The 26876-nt window shown below is 37.5% G+C and overlaps 1 protein-coding gene across 3 annotated transcripts in view; it reads left to right on the forward strand.

Annotated features, from left to right (window-relative positions):
• LOC107707905 (transcription factor 12-like) overlaps positions 1-26876 on the forward strand; it is an 87293-nt gene that overhangs the window by 1277 nt on the left and 59140 nt on the right. For all 3 annotated transcript variants that reach the window (XM_016512016.1, XM_016512018.1, XM_016512017.1), the window contains exon 2: positions 11095-11197. In XM_016512016.1, coding sequence (XP_016367502.1) covers positions 11095-11197 — 103 coding nt within the window. The remainder of the gene's footprint in view (positions 1-11094; positions 11198-26876) is intronic.

Consider the following 26876-nt stretch of genomic DNA (forward strand, 5'->3'; position numbering starts at 1 on the left):
TGATAAAAAAGAATGCTTTAAGCTAGAATAAAACAGATTTTTTTTGTTTAAAAGTAGAGGCTCTGATCTTTATTTTATTACATACAGCAAAATATTCTGGAGGCCATCAAATTTTAGTGAAAATCATCAAAATCGCTGGCGGTGGCTGGCAACTTTTTTCAAAAATGCTGGCGGGGAAAGAGCTAAAATACATTAGCTCATCCATGAACATGATTTCTGCCCGAGTCCCGTCGGATTGCTTCGGCTGTGGGGATGAAGACGACAACTCCCATGATTCCACACTCAGTCACTGCGTCATCAAACTACGCCTTTGTTTCTTTGTTTGTTTTGAATACGCGCCCTCTAGCGGCGAAAAATTACATATTGTGCCTTTAACCGTTTTTCATAGTATTTTTTTTTTTATGATTTTTTTACTTAAAACAATACATTTACTTCACCGTATAATACTGTTAGGTATAACACTATCGTTCAGAAATTTGGGATTGTTAAGACTGTTTAATATTTTTGAAAGTAGTCTTGTATGCTCAATCTGGAATTATTTGATCAAATATACAGTAAAAACGGTAATATTTTGAAAAAAATTTATGAATGTGATGACAAAGTTGAATTTTCAGCAGCCAATACTCCAGTTTTTCACATGATCATTCAGAAATCATTGTAATATGCTGATTTGGTGCTCAAGCAACCCTCTACGAACACCTTGGCAATTGAATCGCCATTGGCTAGTACATTTTTTAGTTTATATATATATATAAACATATATATATATATAATACTGTATATGTTTGTAAAAGGGCACAGCTTTTTAAATATCTGAAAGTACACTCTTAACATCAGTCGGTAAAGCATTATAATATGATATTAGGATAATCAAGTATTATTTAATGATAGAACTTTAGTAATTAGAATTAAAACTTGGTAACCTTGTATGAATGAATAGACATTTTAACTGAATTTAGGACTGGTGGTGGTGCTTTTTTGGTCATTCAGTGTTTCCGGAAAAAAATGGGAAAAAACTAACAATAATACTGATAAGATAATAAAAATAATACGAATTCTACTAATAAGAACAGTATAAAATGCAGTATATTAATCAGGTCGTGCGCTTCACACTAGAGTTCACGGTACGTTAAACACAGTTGCGCTGCGCATCCATTCAGATGAGCTGAAAAATAGCTCAGATCGCTTGACGGAGAGAGAACTCTGAAGCGATCACTCAGAGTTTTTTCAGCGAGTGAAAATATATCTATGCTAAACTTATACTTAACCTCCAACTCGCACACTGGCGAGTAACATCTGAGAATTTATTAGCCATTGGCTAATATTAGACATCATTTAGTCTCCTAGAGTGAAGATTTAGTTGCATATGCAAGTGATTTACTTGCAATGTAGAGGGTTGACAAGAAACATTATTATCTTCAATGTTTAAAACAGTTGGGCTGCTTAATTTTTTTTTGTGGAAACAGTAATAAATTTTTGATAAAAGAAGTACAACAGTTATTTGAAATACAATTTTTGTAAGAATGTAAATGTCTTTACTGTTGCTTTCGATCTATTTGATGCATCTTTGCTGAATAAAAGTATTCATTTCTTTTTTCTTTTTTTTTTTTTAAATCTTAACTGACCCTAACTTTCAACCAGTATTGTATTTTCACCATAAATTATAAAGTAGTTCATACTTATAAGAACCATAATTGATAATGTCATATTCCAATAAAATTACATGTATTGTCATATTAAATTAAATGTACTTTACCATATATTGTATGATAATGTAGTTAACTGATTTGCAGAATTTTGATTAGTAGAATTTTTACATTCTTTTTATTAGGGATGCACCGATAGGACTTTTTTTGACCGATACCGATTTTAACAAACAACTATTGGTCGATTCCGATACCGATATTGGTCAATTGCATAAAGCAGGGGTTAAAAACTAACAACAACAAAAAACGATCGGTTCCTTCCGAGCAGAATTGGTATTTGAACGTTTCTGTTCCTGTGTTCCTCTGTATTATTACCATTCCGAAACCTGTTTGAGTAGAAAAAATACTGGTTAATAACGTTATTTTTAAAACTTTTTCTTTGCCTATAATAATAATAATAATAATAATAATAAAGTACAGCGTTTTCTTTACTCAAAAAGAAAAAAAAAAACACGAGGGTCTTGAGGGTCTTGACTATCTTGCGTTTAGTCATAGCCAATACAGCATAATCTTTTCTAGATTTTGACCAAATGTATTAAACAAAAGAAAATACTGTCAATGCTTTAAAGACGTTAAAAGTAGGCATATTTTTTCAATATATTTAAAAATGTTTGCAGCATGAATAAAAAACGCTACTCCTATAAGCGTTTTGAGAGGAAAAAAACTGCCTAAATTTGTAGGCTGTACGTCGCATTTTATTATTAATATATTATTATTATTTTATTATTATCATTCAGAAATAATGTAGGCTAAAACACCGGTAAATAAAGCAAAATATTTACAAACATTACAAACACAATTAGGTTATTTTAGTTCCCTACTCTCCACAACAAATCCTCTAAAGTTGTAAGCCAAAACGAATTAATTTAAAAACAAAACTGAAGCCTACCTCTCTAATTCTGTACGAATCCAAATGTTTCCATATTCACAACGTATCTGGATGCTAAAATATTATTTATTATGTAAACTATAGGCTTTATTCTTCACTCGCATTTTCGACATAAAACATCATCCTTTACATAGGCTATAACAGCACAGTGAGGCGGTGGTTACGCTAAACGGCACAGACTGTACTACGGACTATTTAAATTGAGCAGTGTAACTTTTTATGTATCTTTAACTGTATTTTATTTTGATAATGAACAGGCTGCGATGTCAAGTTAGCAAAAATGTGTTGTATGCTTGATGTGAACTTGTGAATCCGTGTTCTACACAATCCTGCCATTTTTGCTGGTTTCAAACACACAAAAAGCTGCATATTACCTGCCATTCATTTTCACTTAAATGTAGGCCTAGTGCTTAATTGGCGGTTCGTGACATATCCTCAGATAGACTAACTCCGGGGCATTGCCATTGCGACTTAACGTTACCTATGATGCATTTTCAGCTGAGCGGGCGTTTCACTGGTTGGATGCGTCAGCATCACATTTGCATAGGCCGTATACTATGCTGTCTGACAAACTATATTTTGTACAAATTTTATTTTGTTTTGGCAAGTATTTAATTATTTTGCCCAGAGAAAAACATTGGATTATGCAACAGACATGCAACTCATTGTCTCCATGCAGTTAATTAATAAACCATCGGTATCGGCCCTTTTCATGCTATTTCCGATATGCAGATGGCTTTAAAAGAATCAAAAATCGGGCGATATATATCGGCGGCCGATACATCGGTGCATCCCTACTTTTTATAAAACTTAAAACATTTTGTAGTAATGAATGCGCTGGTGACTTTTAGTAAACATCAGTTTTTATATCTAAAAGTTAATTGAGGAGTGCCCATATTGAAAGAAATCCACTCAGAACAAAGTTCTTGTTTTTCTTTTTCCCCAAATTTCCTTAGTAACATTCTGAAAAAAGTTATTAAGCATTACGAGCAGCTGTTCCACTCAAAGAACACAGCAAAGAAAATATCTTAGTTTTTTCCTGCACGGCAAAAAAGGAAATGTTTTTGTTTATTCAGTTTGTTAGAAGAGACTACGGTGGCCGAGAAGTGCAAAGCAAATCACAATTCTGAAAACAAAATAACAAATTACAAACGCAAATGCAAGTCTACAAAACAAAATAACAATTCAGAAAGCACAACAACAATTCAGAAAACATTATAACAAGTCAGAAAACACAATGACAAATTTGAAAACAAAATAACAAGTCAGAAAACACAACGACAAATCCGAAAACAAATTTACAAGTCAGAAAACACAACGACAAATCAGACAAACCGGAAGAGGTAGGTATAGTTTGAGACAGCGCCATTGGTTTGGGTTTACTCACCGCTGATGTGTTTGGGATCCCGCCTTTTGCCGAACTTTTTTTTCCTCCCTTTTCAAATCTCGTATTAGCAATGGATTCTGTTTACACTAAGTGAAAATAGCAGTATTTTTAGCAATATGCTATTTACACTAAGTGCAAATACCTATTTACACATGTTAAAATAGCAGGATTTCTACTATCAAGTATACTACTTGTTGCAAATAGTGGCAATTATCTGCACTTCAGTATTGTAGTACATTATAAAACAGTATGCAATAATAACGTATTGAGTGTAAATTATAATTTTAATTTTAATTATTAAATGGATGCCACCTTATTGGTACAATAAAGCCCTCCCTACACCTACCCTAACCGATACTTTATTTTCAACTTTTTGATTATTTCCTTAATTTTTATTGAAAATAAATGCCTTTACGATGTGATACGAGATTTGAAAAGGGAGAAAAAAAAGTTCGGCAAAAGGCAGGATCGAACCCGGGTCGATCGCGTCAATAAGCTAACGACAAGCGCTTATCCATCTGCGCCACTGGAGCTGATAATTTATAGCCACTTTTAACTAAATGTAAATATTCACTCCGTATTATTTATTCCAGAGTAGGGGCAATTCATACAATACATTTAAACTGAGCTACTTTAATACCATCTCCGAACTTTCTACCACGACTCTGCTGTTCTTCGGCTGGTTCTTCCCTGTATACGTTGATTGACAGATGTCTCGTCCAGTCAGCTGTGAGTAATCCCAAACCAATGGCGCTGTCTCAAACTATACCTACCTTTTCCGGTTTGTCTGATTTGTCGTTGTGTTTTCTGACTTGTAAATTTGTTTTCGAATTTGTCATTGTGTTTTCTGACTTGTTATAATGTTTTCTGAATTGTTGTGCTTTCTGAATTGTTATTTTGTTTTTTAGACTTGCATTTGCATTTGTAATTTGTTATTTTGTTTTCAGAATTGTGATTTGCTTTGCACTTCTCGGCCACCGTAAGAGAGAGATGAAAGTGCACATACAGCCTACTTGACGTTATGATTATATTAGCAGTATTCATGACAGAGAACAAATGGTTGAAGTTTTTCTGGGCTGTGTGTTTGTGACTGAACGCAGTTGATGCAGGAAGCATTGATGCATTTCAGACATACCATAAGCTCAGATTGATTTTCATGCTTGCAAATCATATCCAGCTCAACAAAATAAAAAAAAAATTAAAAAAATCAGCCATGGTTGTGATTTTTATTTTGCGCTCAACCCTACTGCAGATTGTGAAGATCTCTCGCTTCCTATTTGTTTGTTTGTCTTTTCCACTGTGGTGTGTTCAGGGTGCCCTGTATGAATTTCATTTCATGTCAATCTCCTGTCACTTCCTATCAGAAATCAGTCAAATGTCGGAGGCTCTCACACCACATTGTCTTGTTTATTTCCGATGCCCTTCCTCTCAGCACTTCTACAGGCGATGGCATTGCCGGCGGCCTGATTTGAATTATAAGACGGAGACGCATGAGATATCTTTGCTCTAGGTGCATGGAAATTAGTGGTTGTGACATTGCTGGGGATGGGATCAGGAGACAGCTGTTTGCACCTCTATACAGTGTGTGTACACACACACACACACACACACACATACACACAGACACATGCATCAGATAAACACAATCAAACTGTTTAAGTGTGTGTGTGTGAGTACTTGGGTTTCCAAAGAGAAATTAACATAAGTGTTTGTCATTTCCCAAGCATTCGACCTGCAATATAATCATCATAATTTCCAAGCCAGTGCCAAAAAATTGTAGCACTTGGCCATAACTTTACCCCTTATACCTAGTGATGAATCTGTGTCCAATGCTGCATGGCACATTTAAGGCCAGAGAATGGTGAGATTTCCTATAAACTTGAGTTTGGGACTAATCAGACAGATTAGGTAAACATTTTTATTTTTAACCAAGTGTGCCTGCTATTTCTTCTGGTACGTGTTTCATAAAACCTGTTGAAATAAATGACGTGCTATATTAATTACATACACCACTGTTCAAAAGTTAGGAGTCAGTAAGGTTATATCAAAATATATATATGTCACTGTTTCCCCAAAAATTAATTATGATAATAGTAAGAAATGTTCCTTTTTCACCAAATCAGCATAATAGAATAATTTCTGAAGGATCATGTGACACTGAAGACTGGAGTAATGGCTGCTGAAAATTCTGTTTTGTCATCACAGGAATAAATTACATTTTAAAAAATATAAAAATATAAAAGTCATTTTAATAATATTTCACAATATTACTGTTTGTTGATCAAATAAATACAATATTTGGTGAGCATGAGACTTCTTCCAAAAACATTTTTTTTAAATCGTAATGACCCCAAAGCTTTAAATAATAGCATAATTAAGTGTATGTATTAAATGTATTAAAATTATGAATATTCCTGTATGTTTTGGCCATTCTAAACCGTTCATGATCATACTCTCTGGATTTAATTTTATTTTTGTTTAGTTACAGTTTTCAGCAAAGGTCAGATATCTCAGAAGGCCTCAGAGTTAGAAGAAAACCAGCAGGTGATTTGCTCCATTTTTACTGAGCATCAGACATCTTCAGTTTGAACAGACTTAAAATCACAAAATCTCTGTTTGAAACAATTATATAGTTTTAAGGCTTGAATACACTACATGACCCCCCCCCCGTCTGGTGATTTCAGACGCTTGATATTTTGAGCCGATTTTAGAATACATTGTTTTCATTTGTCATGCGTCTCCTTGCAACGAGGAATACATTGCTGCACAAGTTTTTTGTGTTCGCAATGACTTGAAAGTCTGGTAGTGTGTAGTCTCAGCCTCAGACGTCACGCCCACGGATCGTTGGCTGAACGTCTGATGCATATGGCACACAAAAGTGGAAACACTTCAGGAGTTTCGAAGTCGTCTTCAGATTGGTTGAATTATACAGGATTTCCGGGAGACGTGTGTGTCGCGTTCTTTAATGTTCCACCTGGATACAAAGATGCGTGGTGCCAAACCCCCTCAAGAAAAAAGAAAGCCGTCGTGTTTACAACTGTGACGACGAGCGCTTATCAGGATCAGCTAAACGGTGGATTTTCAAAAGTATGTGAAATATTTAAAGTTCGCGGCATAGAATCTTTAAAATACGTCCGAGAGTTTTACACACCGGTCTGTTATTGTGGCGACATTTCCACGCCCCGAAACGTGACGCTGAACGAAACGAACTGTGATTGGTTGTTTGACATGTCGGTCAAACGGCCTCATGGGCGGGCCTTGGCCAATGCCATGGATTCCAGACCTTCAGCCGTCAGTCTGAAGGTCTGACTACGCAAGACTAGGTAGTGTGTGACCCTCATTAACTGCATTAAGTCATTGATGGCCAGTTTTTGTTCACTGAAAAAAATGATTCTTTGAATTTACTACATTTTTTTAAGGTAAGTGGTTGCAATAAATTTATTTTAGCTACATTTAAATAAACAAATTTAGTTGACTAACTTTCAACATTTTTTTTATTTAAATGTAGTTTGCAACCACTTATCTTAAAAATGTAGTATAATTTTTTTCAGTGTTCTTTAACACAGTGTTTCCCAACCTTTTTTTAGTCGCGGCACCCTTTGGAAATTTTAACAAACTTGTGGCACCCTACAAAATTAATTTTGTCACAATATTTGAATTTCTAACTTCGATGTGATAAATTGAAAGCATAGATATTCGGTACAACAGGGAAGAACTGCAGAATATAATGTCATACAGATATTTTTAATATTAAAAATTGTCCATCAATGGTGGCAATCAGAAGGCTAATTTCTGATGAAGAGACCAATTTATATGACAGACTTTAATGTGGGCTCTTATACACTGCTTTAACAATTTACAAAGTTGGCAAATATATGATGAGTAGTGTTTTAAACTCTAAACAGATTTTAAAAGTTGTGTAGTGTATTCCATCCTTTACACTTACAAGTTACTATTCAAACTTACTTCCTGATATTAATTGGATCCCAGCAGTGTCCATTGCTCACGACCAACAACAAAGTTAGAAAGCTATTATCTGAGGTTTGATCTTATCGTGAGAATCTATCTCACTCTTTTGTGGTTTACCCTTAAAAAGCCACAAGAGCTTTAGCAGAGCTGCAGCCGGTTTTTGTGAAGTACCTGCTAGATTTAATCAGCGTCCTCATCTGTCACATTACTTTTTCACAGTCTTGCTATACACAGATCTCCTATCAGATAACTAAATAGGGGCTACGGCTTTTCTGTATTTCTGTGTTACCTGCAAAGAGCACGGGATCCTATCGACTAACGTTTCCCTTGTTCTCTCACACGGAAACTGTGAATCATTTTAAGCAGGCTCTTTTTCACAAGAGCGACTCTCTCTCTTCTTCTCCCTCTCTGTACGCGTGTGATTAGTGGACTTTGAACAGACCGGAGCCCCGGCTAGCTGACCTTGGCCCACAGCCAGGCATCACATCCTGGGCAGCCGTGGCTTCAGGCCTCCCATCTGACAGCCCAACCCGCATGCACCACCTCTGCCGCGCACCCCGCTGTCCCAGAGTGCCTCGCTCCCGTCCATCACGCCACTATCACCCATCCCCAACGCCTTAAAACGGGACCAGGGCATTCACCTGGGATGCGAAGGAGCATCTGAGAGATGTTTTCTTGAACAGAGTGCTGGTTTGCATGCTTAAGCAGCAACATGGCAGTTATATAGACCAGACTAAGCATTCGCCGCTGAGAGCTTGAGTAACAAGCAGCGCATTCTGAGATCACAGGGCAGCATGATTGATGATCTAATGGTCTCACCAATCTACTCATCAACTCATCTTCCCATCCACTGTACTTTTCTGACATTCAGGTAGCTGCCATTGGGCAGACTCAAAAGGCCAGGAAGGAAAATATGGATGAAAAAGAGGTTAAAGGGGTAGTTTACACAAAAATTACAATTCTGTCATCATTTACTCACCCTTGTGTTGTTTCAAACCCATAAGCATGTTTGAGATTCCATAAGAACCAGTGAGGATTGTTTTCACATGCCAAGCAAGCATATACAGTAAAAGCGAAAATTAAATCTGTTCAGAACATAAGGTGAAGATGTATAAACCCATTACTGCCACTGAATAAAAAATAAAGGTAATTGCAACTTTATCTCACAATTCTGACTTTTTCTCACAATTGTGAGTTTACATCTGCAAGTTAATATCTTGTAATTCTGACTTTATAACACAATTTGTGAGTAAAAAGCCAGAATTGTGAGATATAAGCTTACAATTGTAAGAAAATGGTTAGTCTTTTTTTTTTCCTCAGAGATTGACTGTATTGCTTGCTCCCAGTTCTGACTTATTTTCTCAGAATTGAGAGATATGAACTTGCAAATGCGAGAAAAGTCAGAATTGTGAGATATAATCTCACAGCTGCGAGAAAAAAAGTGAGAATTGCAAGTTTATATGACTTGAGAAGTTTATTACATGGAATTCTGAGAAAAAAAGTCAGAATTGTGAGATAAAAATCAGCAATTGCCTTGTTTTATTTTTTTATTTGGTTTTGGAAAAGGGCCTCCATATGAAGCAGACAAGAAATTAAATGGTTTGATTCATATAGATTGTTTTTATGCTTTCTTTTTGAACTTTTTGAAGCTTGAAAGTTTTGGGTGAATAGACTTTTCTCAGGTTTCATTAAAATATCTTCCTTTTTGTTCCAAACAAATCTAATGGGTTTGGGATGACATGAGGTTGAGTAATTTAATTTTTGGTTTTGGGTGAACTATCCCTTTAATTGTATTTGTGCATACGTTTGCCTGCATCTGTGTGCTAACCTCAGTCGGAAAGCTTACTAAATCATGCTTACCAAATTGCTGGGTAGGACATTGCAGTTCGGGGGCTTGTTTTTCGCCTGCCACCCCCTCCCACTGTGTCTCTTCAGGGGAGAAGCCATTAGTCAGGCAGTTCATAGCGTTATTAACACAAACGGCAGGAACACGATAGGGAACCTCTCTGCATCGATTCTGCCCCGCACAACACTCCATTGCCTTTGAAATTACTCAATCGCCATCCGTTTGGAAAACAGACACAAAAAATCACGAATAGTAATAGTCTGTGATATATTTTTTGTTGAAAGCAGAGAAGGAAAAGCCCACAGTAATGGACAGCCGGCAGCTGTAGGCCCCTCAGGAGAGAGTTAATATGGTTTGGGGGACACATTTGACTGTAGCGCCAGGCGGATTTTCAGCGGCTCCAGGATTAACACAGCCACAGAGTATCTTTTATTGGGGGGGATTCTGAGTTTTAAAGGCCCATACTGTGACCGATATTTAGACCTAAGCCCCCCAAAGCTGATAACGGTCATGAAAGGGCAGATCTCAGCTGCCGAGGAGAGAACCTGACTTATTTATTCTACTTTTTAAGTACAAGCAGGCTTTTGGCATAAAGATATGATCTGTGTTGAGCTCTAGTAAACACGTCACTTCATCAGTTTTATGTCATTTCTGATGCGTCATATGCACACAAATCCTTACCGGTCTAGCACTTTTTTTAACAATATACCACATAGAAATGTTATCATGAATGAAGGTTGACAAAAAGTAGGATTGCCACACAAAGCCAAAATGTTGCCTGGCAACGGCATTTACAACCGAGCTAGAAACTTCTAAAAGCATCTCTAAAAATGTGTGCTAGTTGTAGCACTGATCTTAAAAAAGTGAGCAAAACACAGTGCACTCAATCATTAGAAAACAAAAAACTAATGTCTGAATTATTGTTATATCCCTATATGGAATAGCAGGAGAGAGCATGGAATCAAACAAACCATTTTAATATGACATGAATTTTGTTGATGAATGCAGATGGCTTCTTTTGTTGTTGTTTGTGCCCCATTAGCTTTATTACAATTACACAATCACAGCACAAGAGCTATTTTCTCTTCAGGGCTTTGTTTGCCCTTTTAATGAAATTAATCAAAGACTTTGAAGAAAGTGTTTTTTAATGAGGAGAGTGGAGAAATATCGATCGTTTCGGGGGACAGTTGACCAGCCGCGCTCCCCTCTTTTCCTCCAGTAATTAGAAGAGTGTCATAGCACTCAATTAGCAGGTCCAGCTAATAATGTGTTTAATGCTGTGATCTCTTTCCCCCAGGGGTTTGGAGGCAGCACTCGTTATGCTGATCACTTGAGTGACAGTCGATTAGTGTCCCATGAAGGATTGCCACCAACACCTTTCATGAGCTCCGGCATAATGGGTGAGTATCCAAGGTGATTCTGACCCTGTCTCTCTTTCACACCCGTCTTTCTATTATCAATCCGTTTAGCAGTGTGTGGACTGATCAGGCATTTCTCTCTGAAGGCAGTCACCACAGGAAGTGCCAGAGATGGGTGAGGATGTTGTGTATTTGCACACTGAAATGTATTGAAATATTTGAAATTTTATTTATTTTAATATTAATATAAAAGATTATAAATAAAAAGTAATTTTATACAATACTATTCAGAAGTTTGGGTTCAGAAAGATTTTTAAATGTTTTTGAAAGAAGTGTCTCATGTTTACCGAGGCTGCATTTATTTGATCAAAAATACAAAAACACTAACAGTGTGAAATCGTGAAATATTTTAAAATAAATAGTTTTCTATTTTAATATATTTTATAATAAAATAGAAATCAATTAAATAGCTATTTATTCCTGTGATGACAAAGCTGAATTTTCAGCAGCCATTATTCCAGTCTTTAGTATCGTATGATCCTTCAGAAGTCATTCTTAAGAAACATTTCTCATTATTAAAAGCAGTTCCAGGATTCTTTGTTAAACAGAACAGCATTTATTTGAACTATAAATATTTTGTAACATTATAAGTGTCTTCACTGTCACTTTTAAACAATTTTGTGCAAAAATCTTTCTGACCCCAAACATTAGAATGGTTGTATATTGTAAAAGATGCATTTAAAAATTATTGGTTTTTATTTATTATAAAAGATAATAATCCTGGCTCTTTTTGAGTCAGACATGAAAGTCAAGTAAGTGAATCAGATTCAGTAACTGCGCTGACAGATTCACTAAAGAATTCGTCAGAATGATTCACACAGATTTAGGAATCTTTTTTTATCCATTCATTAATTAGTCATTCGTTCATGAATGGACAACAGACTGCACTGACTAATAATATATAATAATGTTGTATTAGAAATGCATTATTTATTTTATATATAATTAATTATATATTATATTATTATATACAGTATAATGCAATATTATATGAATTTTTCTTTAGCATCTTCCTGCGCTGTGACTGTCTTCAGAAGTTGACCCTCCTCCAGGGTGGAAGTCACACCATCAGTACGGTTTTCCATCACAAAAGCCACCGGCTTCTTCCAGTGGCACATTGCATTTTTCTGCAGAGGAGAGTGAGAAGGGATGGGAAGGAAAGGAGAGAGAGAGCGAAAGAGAGAGAGCGAAGGAGGGGTTTCAGGGGTGGTAGTGAAACAAACAGATGGGCCAAAGATCATTTTACACACACAAACCTCCTCAGCCACGGACTCTCTCAAATCTCTCTCCTCTTTCCGAAGAGGTGTGTGAAACTCCGCTTAACTCGCTCCACTTCCTCTTTTGCTTCCAAAAATGTTTCAAATAATTTTCCATCTGTATCAGTTTGTGAGTCTGTGCTTGTTTGGCCCCTGGTTTTTACTGCTTGTTTGCTGACTCCACAGACACAAAGCATAATACACATTATTCAGCATTATTCAGATGACGTGCCGTGCAGATTCTGAAAATTGCACACGGTTATTTCTGTTGTGTAATTTTGGAACATGTTGATGTTGTGGATAATTTTGTCATTGTGAAGTGAACATTCTATTGCTTTATTTATTACAGTTTTCTTTCTGAAAGATTGCGCCCTTTTTTCCATAAGGTAGCATATCTGTAATCAGTATATGATATATTTAGTGCCACAGTTTTATTTATTAATAAGCAGGGTGTCATTTGTTTATTAAGGTGTTTGTTCTTACTATTTTACACGAGAGTCGAGGCGATCAAGCTTTAAATTGTAATTTTTATTTGTATTTTGTTCAAAAGATGATTACGATAATGACAAAAACAGCATTTTCTTATGTATTTATCAGACAGAATGGCTTGATTAGAGTCACAAGGGGCTGTTTATCCCTTGAACGTGATTGATGGATGTTGTTAGATCTGAGGTCTCTCTGTCTGCCGCTATTGTGATGTGCTCGCACATGACAGCTTTATGGGCTGCTGAACCCCGGCTCTTTGTAGCATCCCCCTGGAGACCGGTTGCCATGTAAGGTGGCAAGTTTACGGATGGGTGCTACTGCACGAAACCCACCGAAACAAAATGTTATCTCTCTACCAATTGATCTGCATTTGTGTGTGTGTGTGGAGGTAGGAAGGATGTTCGGTTTTCCTCTGTCCTGTTGATGCAGCACTAATTATGCCTATAAGTAGCAAAATATGGAAATGATCTGGAACAATGATGTGTCAGGGAATTAGACAATCTGATTGCACGGCTAAATTGCCTGCGCTATCTTGCTGGGATTGGACGAGGAGGCCGAGTCTTATCAAATTGAATTTCAGCAGTAATATCTGGGATTTACATGGAATTACCCATTCCGGAGCAACCTCATTAAATCATCTCTGAAAGGTTATTACTCACCAATGAAAAAGGCAGAGCTCGAATGTGAATGTAATACAATTAAGCATTACCATCACACAGAAATGGCATTTCTGAGGGAACCCTGGCCTATGAGTTACTCATGGGTTTATGTGACCCATTTTTTTTCCCTCCGTGTGCCGTTTAAAAACAGAGCCGTGGTAATCTAAGTGGATTATCTTGAGACAAATCCCGGTGGTCTGCAGTTTCTTGAAGGAAATAGAAATCGTAGGCTGGCACTTGTTTGTTTACCTTTTCAAACTGTTTGCGGCTGATAAAACCTTCTCGAATCTCGTTTTTTAATAAATAATGCATAAAATGTTGCTTCATTTAAACTGTATAATCTTAACAAACGTATAACCTTGTTTGTCTATGACGATAATATAAGAAATGCATCTGATTTGCTTTCATAAGCCATTATCCCATTAAGCGGTTTCATTTGAATGCTTCATTTAGTAGTCTTAAATATGCCTTTGGGGTCTGCATGCGTTGACCTGGTTCCATGCGCTCTCTGAGTGAAGTATGACATGTTGAGAGCAGCTTGGGGTTACCTGGGGTCAGCTTGTTACGTATCCGGTCCATGAACTTCCGTCTGTTAACCATCAGAGGTCACCCTTTCTATTTTCATTGACTCTCGCACTACACACTGTTGCATATCACCCCGGACTACATATCCCATCATTCATTGCACTGATTGCACACAGCACTGATTGCACACAGCTGTTCCATATCACTCACTCACTATTTAACACTCACTCGGATCCCTTCCTATTGTGTATGATAATGAACTTGTTACAGTTTATAGTGCTAGGCAGATGGCTGGTAATGACTGTTTATTTGACATAACATTTTAATTAGAGTAACCGCTGCTTGTTCTGAATAATGGAGATCCATTTTAAAGGTCACACTCTCTTCTGCTGCGTTGGTAATGGATTTGAGCTTATGTAGAACTACATATCAGATGATGGGGGCAAAATGTTATCCGTGTCCGCCTTTACTGCGCCGTTACCTTTGAGGTTTGTCTCTGAGTGGATAGATATTTCGCTTTGTTGCATCATCTTCCTATATGGTGCATTTAGACCCCATGGGCTGGTGATAGTGAATGTGGCGGTGTGTATTTCTGCCTGTGTCTGTGTGTATGCTTGAAGAAAGCCCATGAGAGTGTTGAGGTCAGAGGTCAGTCAGTCTGCGCCGCACGTGCCAGCTCTCTGATCCAATCCTCTTACCCAGCATCCTCTTCGCCTTTCTGCTCGCACGTGGCACCCACACTGTGACGGCTAAAACCGTCCTGTGCTGTACACGATCCTCTGATGCGGCAGCCGATGACATCGAGTAATGCGTAATCACAAACCTTGTCCGATGTGAATTCAGTTCTGCAAAACATTAATTATTTCCGTTCCATTTTCAGAAGCCTTAACATAATTTGTAGTGCAGTTTAACCATATAATCAATTGATCAGCCAACCATAGTGCACAGACTGTGCTTGCTTTTGTGCCTGTCCGTTTGTAACACTGGAGCGTGTTGCATAATGATGACTCTATGTTGAAGTTTTAAGCAATATTTAATAAGGCTTAATGCAGCTTTAGATTAAGAAGAAATCTGCATGCACGTAGAGAATCCTGCTTCTTCAGCGAAGCCAGTATTTACTGGTCAAACAGATTACCATCACAAAAGACAAATTAGTTTAGTACTTTGTTGACATTCCAAACTCCATGGGTAACAGTTGGCACAGATAGAGCCGGCCTGGCTTTAGACTTGATGAAACGGTCTACAACAAAACACGGTACATGAGTTTTAAATTGAATGCTCATTGGAAAAAAACGCTTCAATCAGTTGTACATGTGTTTTGCTGTAAACTTGCTGAAACCTAAGGTGAAGCTTGTTGCTTTGCAGCTCAAGGGAAGCTTGTGATTTGCGGTAGATGGGAATAATGCACATACATGATCTCAGGAAGCTGTATTTCCTGGCAAAACGCTCACCTCCGCTGGAGTTTAGTGCTGGTCTGTTGGGTCACGCTCATTTCAGTGAACCACAACGAAAGCGTTGTGTTAAATAGTCATCAGCAGGGCTAAATGAAATCTGTGGCTGCAGAATAAGCTGCTATGACTCGTACAGTTTGATCACATTTTGACTAGGGGTGGGAATCACCAGAGGCCTCACGATACGATATTATCACGATACTTGTGTCACGATACAATATCATTGCGATTTTAAATATATTGCGATATTCTGCCATATATTGCAATTTATGACCTTTTTCCAACTTCAAATTATGTCCCCAAAGGAAAACTTTGACAACATCTGTTTTAACTAAAAAGAAACATTTCTCAGTTTGTTTATCTCACTTCAGTTTTATTGTTGCAGTGCAAAATGGGATTGTCAAGCAGACAAACTGACCAACACTTTCATGAAAACCTGTCATAAATGTTGTATGCACCTGGCAAACTCAACTATTTGTATGGTAACACTTTACAATAAGGTTCATTAGTGAACTACTTTAGTTAATGAACTAAGAATGAACAATAGTTCTTCAACATTTACTAATCTTAGTTAATGTTAATTTCAACATTTACTAATGCATTATTGAAATCAACAGTTGTGCTTGTTAACAGCAATTAAGCTTGTAATGCACTCTGAATTAACATGAACTAACAGTGAACAACTGTATTCTCATTAATAAATACTGTAATAAATGTAGTGAAACATGCGCGCTGAACACTGCCGGGCGGGGCGAGACGCGGCGCGCCATATATATTATTATTATTATTATTATATGTAGCCTATATTTTCGGTGCATCCCTACTTACATCCCCTCCTTGTTCACAAATCCGAAATAAGCCCATACATCCGATTTAAACACGGACGGGGCTTTCCTGATAACTTTCCGCGATGCCGCCCTCTTTATTTTTACTAACTTACTGCATGCTGAAGGTGACCCAGCTGACCTCACCAGAAAAAACTCAACACCACCAATCTAGTGGATTGTAAAGAAATTGATTTTATTATTCTACCAAATAGTATAATAAAAGATCGATACTTGGCGTCCGTGTATCGATACAGTATTGGCGTGGAAAATATCGCGATACTATGCTGTATCGATTTTTTTCCCCCACCCCTAATTTTGACAAATTTTTTTGTTAATGCAGTTGAAATTTCAGGAAATGGTTTAGAGGGCCGAAACCATTGACTGAAACAGTGGCATTTAATTTGCACTTCTCAGATTCTTACATTTTACAGTGTCATCATCTATTTTGTTCACAAAATGTGGATAAGTTACAACGGGTAAACATCTCAGCATTGTGGACGCACTTCATCTTGACCAAAACGCATTCTAAAACAGTAAAATGTAAAATTTGTTCAGCTGAACTAGTTGGTGGCGGCTCATTACCAACAAAGTTTACTGCTCTCCCACTGGTTTATTACCTGAGAATACAACACCCTGGAAAGAATACAAGTTAAATTACTTAATTACCCAAATTAAACAAGTGACTAAATGAAAACTTTAATTTTGGCTTTTGTGTTTCTGTAAAAAGTAGTGCTGTCAAACGATTAATCGCGATTAATCGTTTGACAGGGTGGGGGTGGTCACTCTTGTTAGAGAGCATGTGATTGGACAAAAACTATGCATGAATCTATTTCTGTAAGAGCAAGTCTATACATTTTAACTCTGCCAGAATTGAATTCTCACAATCGAATGCAAGCTCATATTCACTTCTGTCTCCATCCAATTAGCAACACAGTCCTGGTCCTACATTTTATTTTTATTTTTTAATGACTTTTTTTCACTCAGATTAATGTCACAATATGGATGAAAATATTTTTTGCTACTTCCTTCACAATGTGACTTTAAATCTGTTTAAAGGGGTCATATGATGCGATTTCAAGTTTTCCTTTCTCTTTGGAGTGTTACAAGCTGATTGTGCATAGATAAGATCCCTGAAGTTGCAAAGACTAAAGTCTCAAAACCAAAGAGATATTCTTTATCAAAGTTAAGACTCTGCCACGCCCCCCTAAAATGGCTCATTCTAACACACCCCCACATATCTACCTCACTATGTGGAAATATTTGCATAATGTGCCCAAATGTGCAGGCGTGGTTTCAGTAACCGCACTTAGTATTGAAGCAGCCATGTCAAGGAGTTTCTAGCTGTGTGTTTCTAGGCGAAAGCAAAAGCACTTTATACTGTACACAATAATGTACAGTATTTGAAAAATAATGTGTTTTTTGAACATTAAAGCATGTCAACATATTCTGTTACACCAAATACACAAAATAATGATCCTTAAAAAAGCATCATATGACCCCTTTAAAAGAATCCATTCCATACATTTCCGAAATCAACACCGAAAATGCGGAAAAAGTCACCAATGACCTTTATCGTTCAGTGACCCTTCGTAAAGATCTCAGTTTACCTCAACCTGTCAATTGCCCACCTGCTGCTCTTAGATTCATCTTTAGTAGTGGTTAAACGGATCGTAGTTGATCCGTGATCCGTACGGACCAAGCCCCACGTTTCGGCACGCATGTGATCCGCGGATTAATTGCAAAATTTAACCATAATAGAGTATAAGTTTATCATTTGTTCGTATTTACCGAGCGGCAACCTCCCGCTCTCTCTCTTGAAGCCAACACGGAAGTTACTTAAACTGTAATTCGTCAACTGGCCGCTAGAGGCTGGCTGCAAAAGGGAGTCAATCCCATAGACTCCCCATGTTAAAATGCCCAACTTTACAGCAGAAAAAAACATGTTTACAGCCTGGTTCAAAAAAAGATTTTGGTCTATATAGCTAATTTTGCCCTTCATGACAACTGTGAGGGGGGTGAATTTTTTTATAACTCACCCGTTTAAATTATATTAAGCCTTAAAATTCTGCATAATTAAGGGCGTGGCCACTTAACCATAATAGAGTATAAGTTTATAATTTGTTCGTATTTACACAAGCAAGCGAATTTTAAACAATTCCAGAGAGAAAAGGCGAAGGGAACTCGATTTGAAATTCACGCGCTATTCTCTACGCGCACACGCATTTTCAGAACACCGAACTGAATCCTCTTCTGAATCCTCTGAACAGATACATACACATAAAATTATGACAAAATACCCATCTCGACAATCATTCAGGTAAACGGAAAAATGATCCGATCCGTGGGTCAAAAACCGTAATGTGATCCGAACCGTGAGATTTGTGATCTGTTGAACCACTAATCTTTAGCATTTGTCTTCATTTTTTAGTGTGTGTGTGTTTTTTTTTTTCCATAAAGCCTGGTTTTATTTTCAAGATGACATGTATTGAATTTTTGACATCACACATTCTCTGATGAGATGAAAGTTTGAGATGAGAGAGAAGAGGACGCCTGATGAAGTCAGTGAAGTTACCATCTCATTGTGGAATTCTGGATTTCTGCTTTCAGTCACACTGATGGCTGAGCATCAAAGAGAGACAAAAGATGTTACAAGGACATTTCCGGACTTCCTCGTATCTGAGAAATTCTCTCTCTTTTTACTCTTCTGTTCTTCCGCAAGCCACTCATGAAAGATTTAATTACCATAAGCGAGTCTGTGTATGTGTGTGTGTGTATGTTTGAGCATGTGACTGTGTGTTTGTCACTCGCCAGCATTTCAATCCTTGTGCCTGTCTATATTTTTAACAATGCTGACTGGCTTGTGGATGCACTCACGTTCCTGTGGCCTGCCGCACATCCTCTCTGTTCTATTAAATATAATCTGCTTATTATTAGCAGCATCAACACACGCACACACACATACAGCTCTGTTCGCTACTGAAGTGATTCAGTAAGACTTGGATTTCTTCGGCCGGGTTCAGGACTTCTGTACACATCTATATATTAAGCTGTGTTAGTCAGCGCTGATCTCTGAAGACACATCTAGTGATTGCACCCGTGTGATATCGCCTGTTAGATAAAATCTATTAGTTGGCCTAATGTAACCCAGGAGCTTGTGTTCCTCACCTGGGACATTAGAAGGTTCACCAACGCTCCCCCAGGTCCCCCAGAGAAGAAGATCATGGCTGGTCTGCCACCTCTCACCCTAGTGGCACCTAAACGCTCCTCTCCCAGGAGCGCTGTATGAAGATGGCAGTAGATATTGTTGAAGTGTTACTGTTGTTCTGGCCCTCCCGAATGATGTTGCCGTAGCGACAGAAAGCAAAGGTTAACGTGTGAAGGGAGTCTCAGATTCTCAGCTTTACTAGTGATAGATATCACACAACAATAACTCTGACCTTTAAATTGCTTGGTTCTTGTTTTCCAATATTTTTTGTAAAATTTGTGCAAATATTGTGTAAAATAAATGTTTTAATTTCAGTATTTAAATTCACTGATCACGTATGATGATTTTATTTAACCAATATATTATATTACATTACATTATATTATATACAGTTTACACAGTAAGATTTTATTTGGGGTTCAGTAAGAATTGTTATTGTTTTTGATCACCAATGCTGCATTTATTTTTATTCAGAATACGATAAAACCGTAATATTTTGAAATATTATTACAGTTTTAGATAACTGTTTACTATTGAAATTTTTTTAAATGTAATTTATTCCTGTGATGGCAAAGCTGAATTTTCAGCAGCCATTATTCCAGTCTTCACTGTTACATGATCTTTCAGAAATTATTTTAATATGCTGATTTGTGGCTTAACTACACCAAAGTGCCGGTGCTGTTATTAAGGGGTTTTTACTGGTCAATATTATTAATCATTTAAATGTAATCTTTAGTTAATATCAAAATGACATTATAATGTTGTGCTGCCTTCATTCACTTGTAGTGTTTACAATCAGTCTATTTTCGTTTTTAGTATTTTATTCTATTTATTGTTTAACGACTTGTTATATTATCAGTTTATCAGTAATTGTACTATCAGTGCATCCCTATTTGAAACCTTTTTGAATGAGGGCCAGAGATCCAGTAGTTTCGGTACAATTATCTTACCCTTACCCTAAAAGTTTTTGAGTCTAAAACTACAAGCAAGGCCATTTCATTTAGCAGAATTATATATTCACTTCATATCACTCTATATACTGCAGTTTTGGCTGCATGCTTGGAGTAGCGCATTGTTTTTGAGTGTCACACTGGTGGTTTGCAGTCATTTAATCTCTCTCGGCGCGCTTGCGCCATGTGCAAAATAATTGTGGAACGGCACACTAATTTCTGAAATTTGCATCCCAACTTTCTGCCTGCAGTGCGTGTGGTGTTAGCGTGGCGCTCCCGCACATGCCGCGCCACTAAATTAATTCTCCATGCATAAGAGAATTGTTCTCATCTGTTTCTCATCTCCTTTGATGAAACCTAATGGCTTTCCAGGAAATGAAATTATGCAGTCATTTAGTGACAATGCAAAGTGTGCAGAGCGTTTTGTAGCCTGGGTGTGTATTTTTTCTGTGTGCACAAGAGGAGCAGCACAGAGATGCCAAGATGCATCTCGCTATCCTTTTGTTCAGCTGAGGGAAGGAAAAAAAGATTTGTCCTAGTGCTCGGCTTATCTGTACGTATCTCGTACTGCATGCGATTTATTTATTTATTTGCTTTTTAATTATTCCTTAAGGCTGAGCATGAAGCTGTACACTGTGCTCTGGTTCCCTGGTGTGTAGCGGTAGAGGCAGGTGTACATGTACGTGTGGGGCCTCTGAGGGCCGCTCCTCCGGCTGGCACTCTGATTGTGACCAGGTGCTGCTCAGGTGCACGATCCCGTAGAGCAGCTACACAACACAGCAGGGCCGCAGGTGCATTTGAGAACTCTCTCTCTCTCTCTCTCTCTCTCCACCTCCTCCCTGTATACCTCCATTTTATCCTCCTCCTGCCTGTCACTCATTCCTTCCTCTCTCTGCTCACTAATGCACCTGTAGCGAATCAGCTCATGGGGAAATATGAATAATTAATCATAACTAGTTATAATTAATTATAAATATTTAGATCCGCTGTAGATATTTACTTGACCTCTCAGGGTCAACTGTCTGTCAATTCTAAGAACGTTAATTTCCTGGTTAAGGGAAATAACTTTCTTACTGTTCAATTCTACAAAGAGCTTGTAGCATAAATCTGCATGATAAGGGACTCCAGTTATGAGCAAACAATGAACAACATCAAGTGTGATACAAGTAAGACTTTATTAAATACATAAACACTTAAACTAGTCTAACACACTACATAAACACTTAAACTGGTCTAACATACAAATACACACTTAAACTGGTCTAACATACACATAAACACACACACACACACACACACACTCCATTAGGTCGTAAATGTATCTGGTCTAGCAAAGGTGTCGTGGTTGCCATGGTAACCAGGGTCCTGGGCCTCGTTCACAGACATCTTGGCACCCAGTATGTTTATTGGGTGAGGGGTCTGTGAATGTTTGTTAATCTAATGAATAATTGATTTGTTAAATCAAATGAAAAATGGTGTGTCTGATTGGTCCAGACGCTACACACCCTATTAAGCGTGTCTGTCTTCCACCTACCCTTCCAATTATGTCATAATGACCCTACCTTTGTGTTCGCATACACTACCATTCAAAAGTTTGGGGTCAGTAATATTTTTTTAATGTTTTTGAAGTCTCTTATGCTTACCAAGACTGCATTTATTTGTCAAAAATACTGCAAAAACAGTAATATTGTGAAATATTATTACAAGTCAAAATAACTTTTTCTTTTTTTAATATATTTTTAGCTGAATTTTCAGCCACTATTACACCAGACTTTGATTCTGGAGCTGATGAATAAAAAGTTTAAAAAGCAGCATTTATTTGAAATAATCTTTTGTAAAGTCCCTTGGTTTTAGAGATATTTAAAGACAGCACATTCTATTATTGATTTTTCTAGTGAACTTTTTGACACGGCATCTTAAAATAAATTGAAAAGGCAGCGTTATGTGGCGCAGTGGTCAAAGATGTTTGTCTAATGCATGTTTTATGCTAAAACACCTGTTAGTGTTAACTGGCTCTAAGGGACTGTTCACACTGTTTTCTTTCATTAAATAGTTGATCTATATAAATAGTGCTGCTAGTAACGATTATTTTTTATAATTGATTAAACAGTTGATTTGTCCATGAAAATGTGTTTCTTTGCTGCTGTTAAATGACATGACTTGTAGATGTTTTGATGGAATTAATTCATAATCATATTCCTTGTTGATTCTTTTTATTATTGATTATTATCAATTAGGATGTGTTCACACTTGTCATGTTTGGTTCGATTAAAACGCACCCTGGTGCGACTGCTCTGTTAGTGCGGTTCATTTGAGTAAGTGTGAACGCTGCCATCCAAACCCTGGTGCACACCAGACAAGCGGACTGAGACTGCTAAAAAGCGGGTCTCGGCCCGCTTCCAAACGAACTCTGGTGCGGTTCGAATGAAATATGAGCGCAAACACGGACCAAATACTTCTAAACGAATTAAAAACTGGAAGTAATGACAATATGAGATGCTATGCGACATGGTTTGACGATGCGGAACGAGCAGTGTATCCAAAACAAAATGAGCAGAGGGCAAACGTGGACCAAAGAGGAGATTAAGTGCCTTTTATGAGCTCTTCGTGGGTTCGCAGGTGGTGAAAATAAAATCATAAGAACACGCAGCAATGAGCGTGCTGTCCAGCAGACGGCATTAGGTGTGTTCGACTTAAAGCGGCGCTGAGAAGACCGATCTCTAAATTGGTACTTTGATGTCATACACCGATCGGTCTGCGCAGTGCCGCTTTAAGTCGAACACAGCTTTTGGTTGAGGTGTTCGTGAGTTCCGTCGCAAAATATACGTCATTCAACCCGACCAGTCAGGTCGTGAACGTATCACTATGCCTTTAGGTTCGGTTTCTTTAGGTTCGCTGTCAAAAATTCCAGTGTGAACGCTCAGCGGACCAGGATCAAATGTATCGCTTTCTTTTTTGGTCCGGACCAAACGAACCAAGAGAACCGAACTACAAGTGTGAACGCACCCTTAGTTGTTGCAGACCTATATAAACATGCACTAGAAAGACGTTTTCTCACTTTTCAGCATTTTATGCCATGAGTACTGATTTAAAATTGCTGTGTCAATTTACAAGAAGCTACTTTTTTTAAAACACCCCTCTCTTCCCTGTCGCTGCCCTGCATCTAGCTGTTTTTGAATGCAACAGCACATTCTGTGTGAACGGCCCTTGTGAATTAGTCAAGGTTGTGAATACTTCAACAAGGCACTGTACATGACATTTGAGCAGCCTCAACTTTAGCCACTCACACACAGGAGTGTTTAAGATGCTGGAAGCAATGTGTGCTGACACAGGCTCAGTAGTACCTCAGTACCTCTGTAGTAGTGTGGGAGTCTGGTGGCACTAGTGTGAAGTGTAGTGGATGTAGCTGGTCATTATGCAGAGCTCCAGGGTGCGTTTATCTGTTACTGCGCTCAACCAAGCGTGAAGAGCCCAAGACGGCCTGAAAGGCCACAAATCCCTCTCCTTTGCCTCTTCTTCCAACGACGCCCCTCCTCCCTTCCTTACATCCACGCATCTATCCATCCACCCGTCATCTGCCCTTGCCCTGGCTTCCCCAGGCCTGGGCCTCTGTGCGGAGGGGGTGAGGCGAGCGGGCAGGCAGGCCAGCTGCAGAGATCAGCTGTGGCCTGGTGCGCTCATGTCTGCGGGGCTGTTCGCAGAGGGCCAGGAGAGCTCAGAGTTGTGCGGGGGAGGGCGGCAGAGCTGATAGAGCCCTGCTGATAGAGAGGTCCTGGAAGCCTGCTGTCACAGGCCATTGGGGGTGACTGAAATTACCGCCTGAGCTAATCTGTCTACTATGCGTCTGCGCCGTCTATAGAGTTCTGTTATCAAATGTACAAGCAGGGGAAAAAATCCTGACAGTAAAAACAACAAAAATATTAAGGCCATTCTGAAAGCTTAAGCCAGAAACCAATACGGTGATGTACATGCTGAGCCTTCACATTGCAAGCATGCGGTCCCATTGTATGTGCGTTACTGTGGTGGTATCTGTCCAGTTAAAGCCAATGTATTATTATTCAGATGACTTGCTAGAAGCATGATTTGCAGGCCTGAAAAAGTCATGGAAATTAACAAAATCCCAAGAATTCATGGAAATTTCTGTTGTTAATAAAGATTTCCTTATATTTTTTTTATGATTTATGTTGATATGTGTAAATATTGAATGTATATTTGTTTGTATAAATACGATTTTATACAATTTGTATAAATATAATTTTATACAGATTTTTGTGAATTAAATACACAAAAGTTTGGTGTCAGTAAGATTTTTAAATAAATACTGTTATTCAGCAAGGATGCTTTAAATTGATCAAAAGTGACAGACATTTGCTTTGTTACAAATAATTCTATTTGAGATAAATGTGGTTATTTTGGTCTTTCTATTCAAAGAATTCTGGGAAAGAAATTCAGTTTCCTCAAAGATAATAAGCAGCATAACTGTTTTCAACATGATTATTAGAATGATTTCTGAAGGATCGTTTGACATTGAAGACTGGAGTAATGGCTGCTGAAAATTAAGCTTTGCTGTCACAGAAATAAATTACATTTTAAAATATATTAAACTAGAAAACATTTATTTTAAATTACAATAATATTTCACAATATTCTTTTTTTTTTTAATCAAATAAATGCAGACTGAGACTTGTTCTCAAAAACATTGCCAAACCCAAACTTTTGAATGGTAGTGATACATTGTATTCGTATTGTTTCTGTATTGTTTCTTAAATACTTAACTTATTAGGTACTTAATAAATTAACTTAAGTACTTTACTTTAGTTCCCTTCTTCAATTTTTAAAAACTATTAATCTACTATATTATCTATTATATATATATTTTTTAAATGCAACCCATACTTATGTCCTGACACATATTAGCATGCAAATGCATGAAATCAAGCTTGTGTAGCTGGAATCGTGTGAGTCAACGCTCTTGTATAGTGTATGTTTCAGGCCTTAGAATATTTTGAATTCTTGTATCTTTAATATCTTGTGCCCACTAGTTCAACTTATGATGGCATCCAGAAATGTGCCAGAAATCTCAATAATGCTGAATGACACATGAAAAGGCGACGCCTACATTCTGCGTCCATGTGCAGCACAGTTGGATTTACTCAGTAACACGAGTAGCATGTGGCACTTTGGGCTTTGATGACTGTATCATTAGCTGGCATTATTTAATCCAATCCCGTTACATGCATAACGAAGCCTGAACAAAACAACACCCAAATCTGCTTTCAGTCTTTACTGGAGTGTGTATATGCAGGATTCTGGGCTCTGTTTCTCTGTCCGTCATGTTTTCTATGCTGTTTTCCTCCATTCAGCATCCTGCATCGCTTGCATTTCCCTGTACTCTCAATGTCTCCACCCCTCCTCTCGTTAACCCCCTCTTTACCACTCATCTATCGTTCTATTGTCCACTCATCTATCCATTTTTAATCTCTCTGTCTCGACTTCTTTTTCCATCTTTTTTCCACCTCTCCCTCCCAGTTCTATCCCTTGGTACTCATGCAGTTCATGCCAATGAAAATGTAGTGATTGTTAAATGAAAATGCAAAGTTGAAGGGCAGTGATTCATTAGGAAGGAATTCTGCCAATGAAACAAATGCAGTCTGGACCCAGAGCACCCTGCTGCTGTCAATGACTTTACCAGACTTCTTTCTATCTCTCTCTCAGTCTCTCGTTCTCTTTCCTTCTTTCTGTTTCTGTCTCTCTCTTTCAGCTTTCAGTTTCAAAGTACTTTATTGGCATGATTGTTTTACACACCTTATTTCCAAAACATCAATACAAATGAAGAATAGTGATGAAAAAAGATGCCAGTAATGGTAGTAGAAATAACATATAATATACAATAAAATAAAATACAATAAAAACAATAAAATAATTCAGCAAGAGAATTCTTTTTTTAGTTACTTTGTAGTTGTATTCAGAGAACACCTTAGTCCTTGTATATATATTTTTCATTCATTTCTTCATTTTCTTCAGTTAAGTTAATGAAAAAGCTATGAAAACGTTAATTTAAATAAGCACAAACTCTGAAAGCTGATGAGTTTTATGATATCAAATCTCTAAAAAAAAAAAAAAATCTTGGTCTAACTTGAAGAAATTGTGACATAAAATATATTACTATGTTTATATTGCAGAAATATATTACTGCTGCACAGTAGAAAGTAGTACTTCTTAAAGAAGTAGTAGTAATAATAATAATAATAATAATACAATTAAAACATTAGCACTATCACAAACTTGATAGATTTTCGGAA

Source organism: Sinocyclocheilus rhinocerous, unplaced genomic scaffold (assembly GCF_001515625.1).
Source record: "Sinocyclocheilus rhinocerous isolate Xijiao unplaced genomic scaffold, SAMN03320098_v1.1 scaffold2852, whole genome shotgun sequence".
NCBI classification, from domain to species: domain Eukaryota; kingdom Metazoa; phylum Chordata; class Actinopteri; order Cypriniformes; family Cyprinidae; genus Sinocyclocheilus; species Sinocyclocheilus rhinocerous.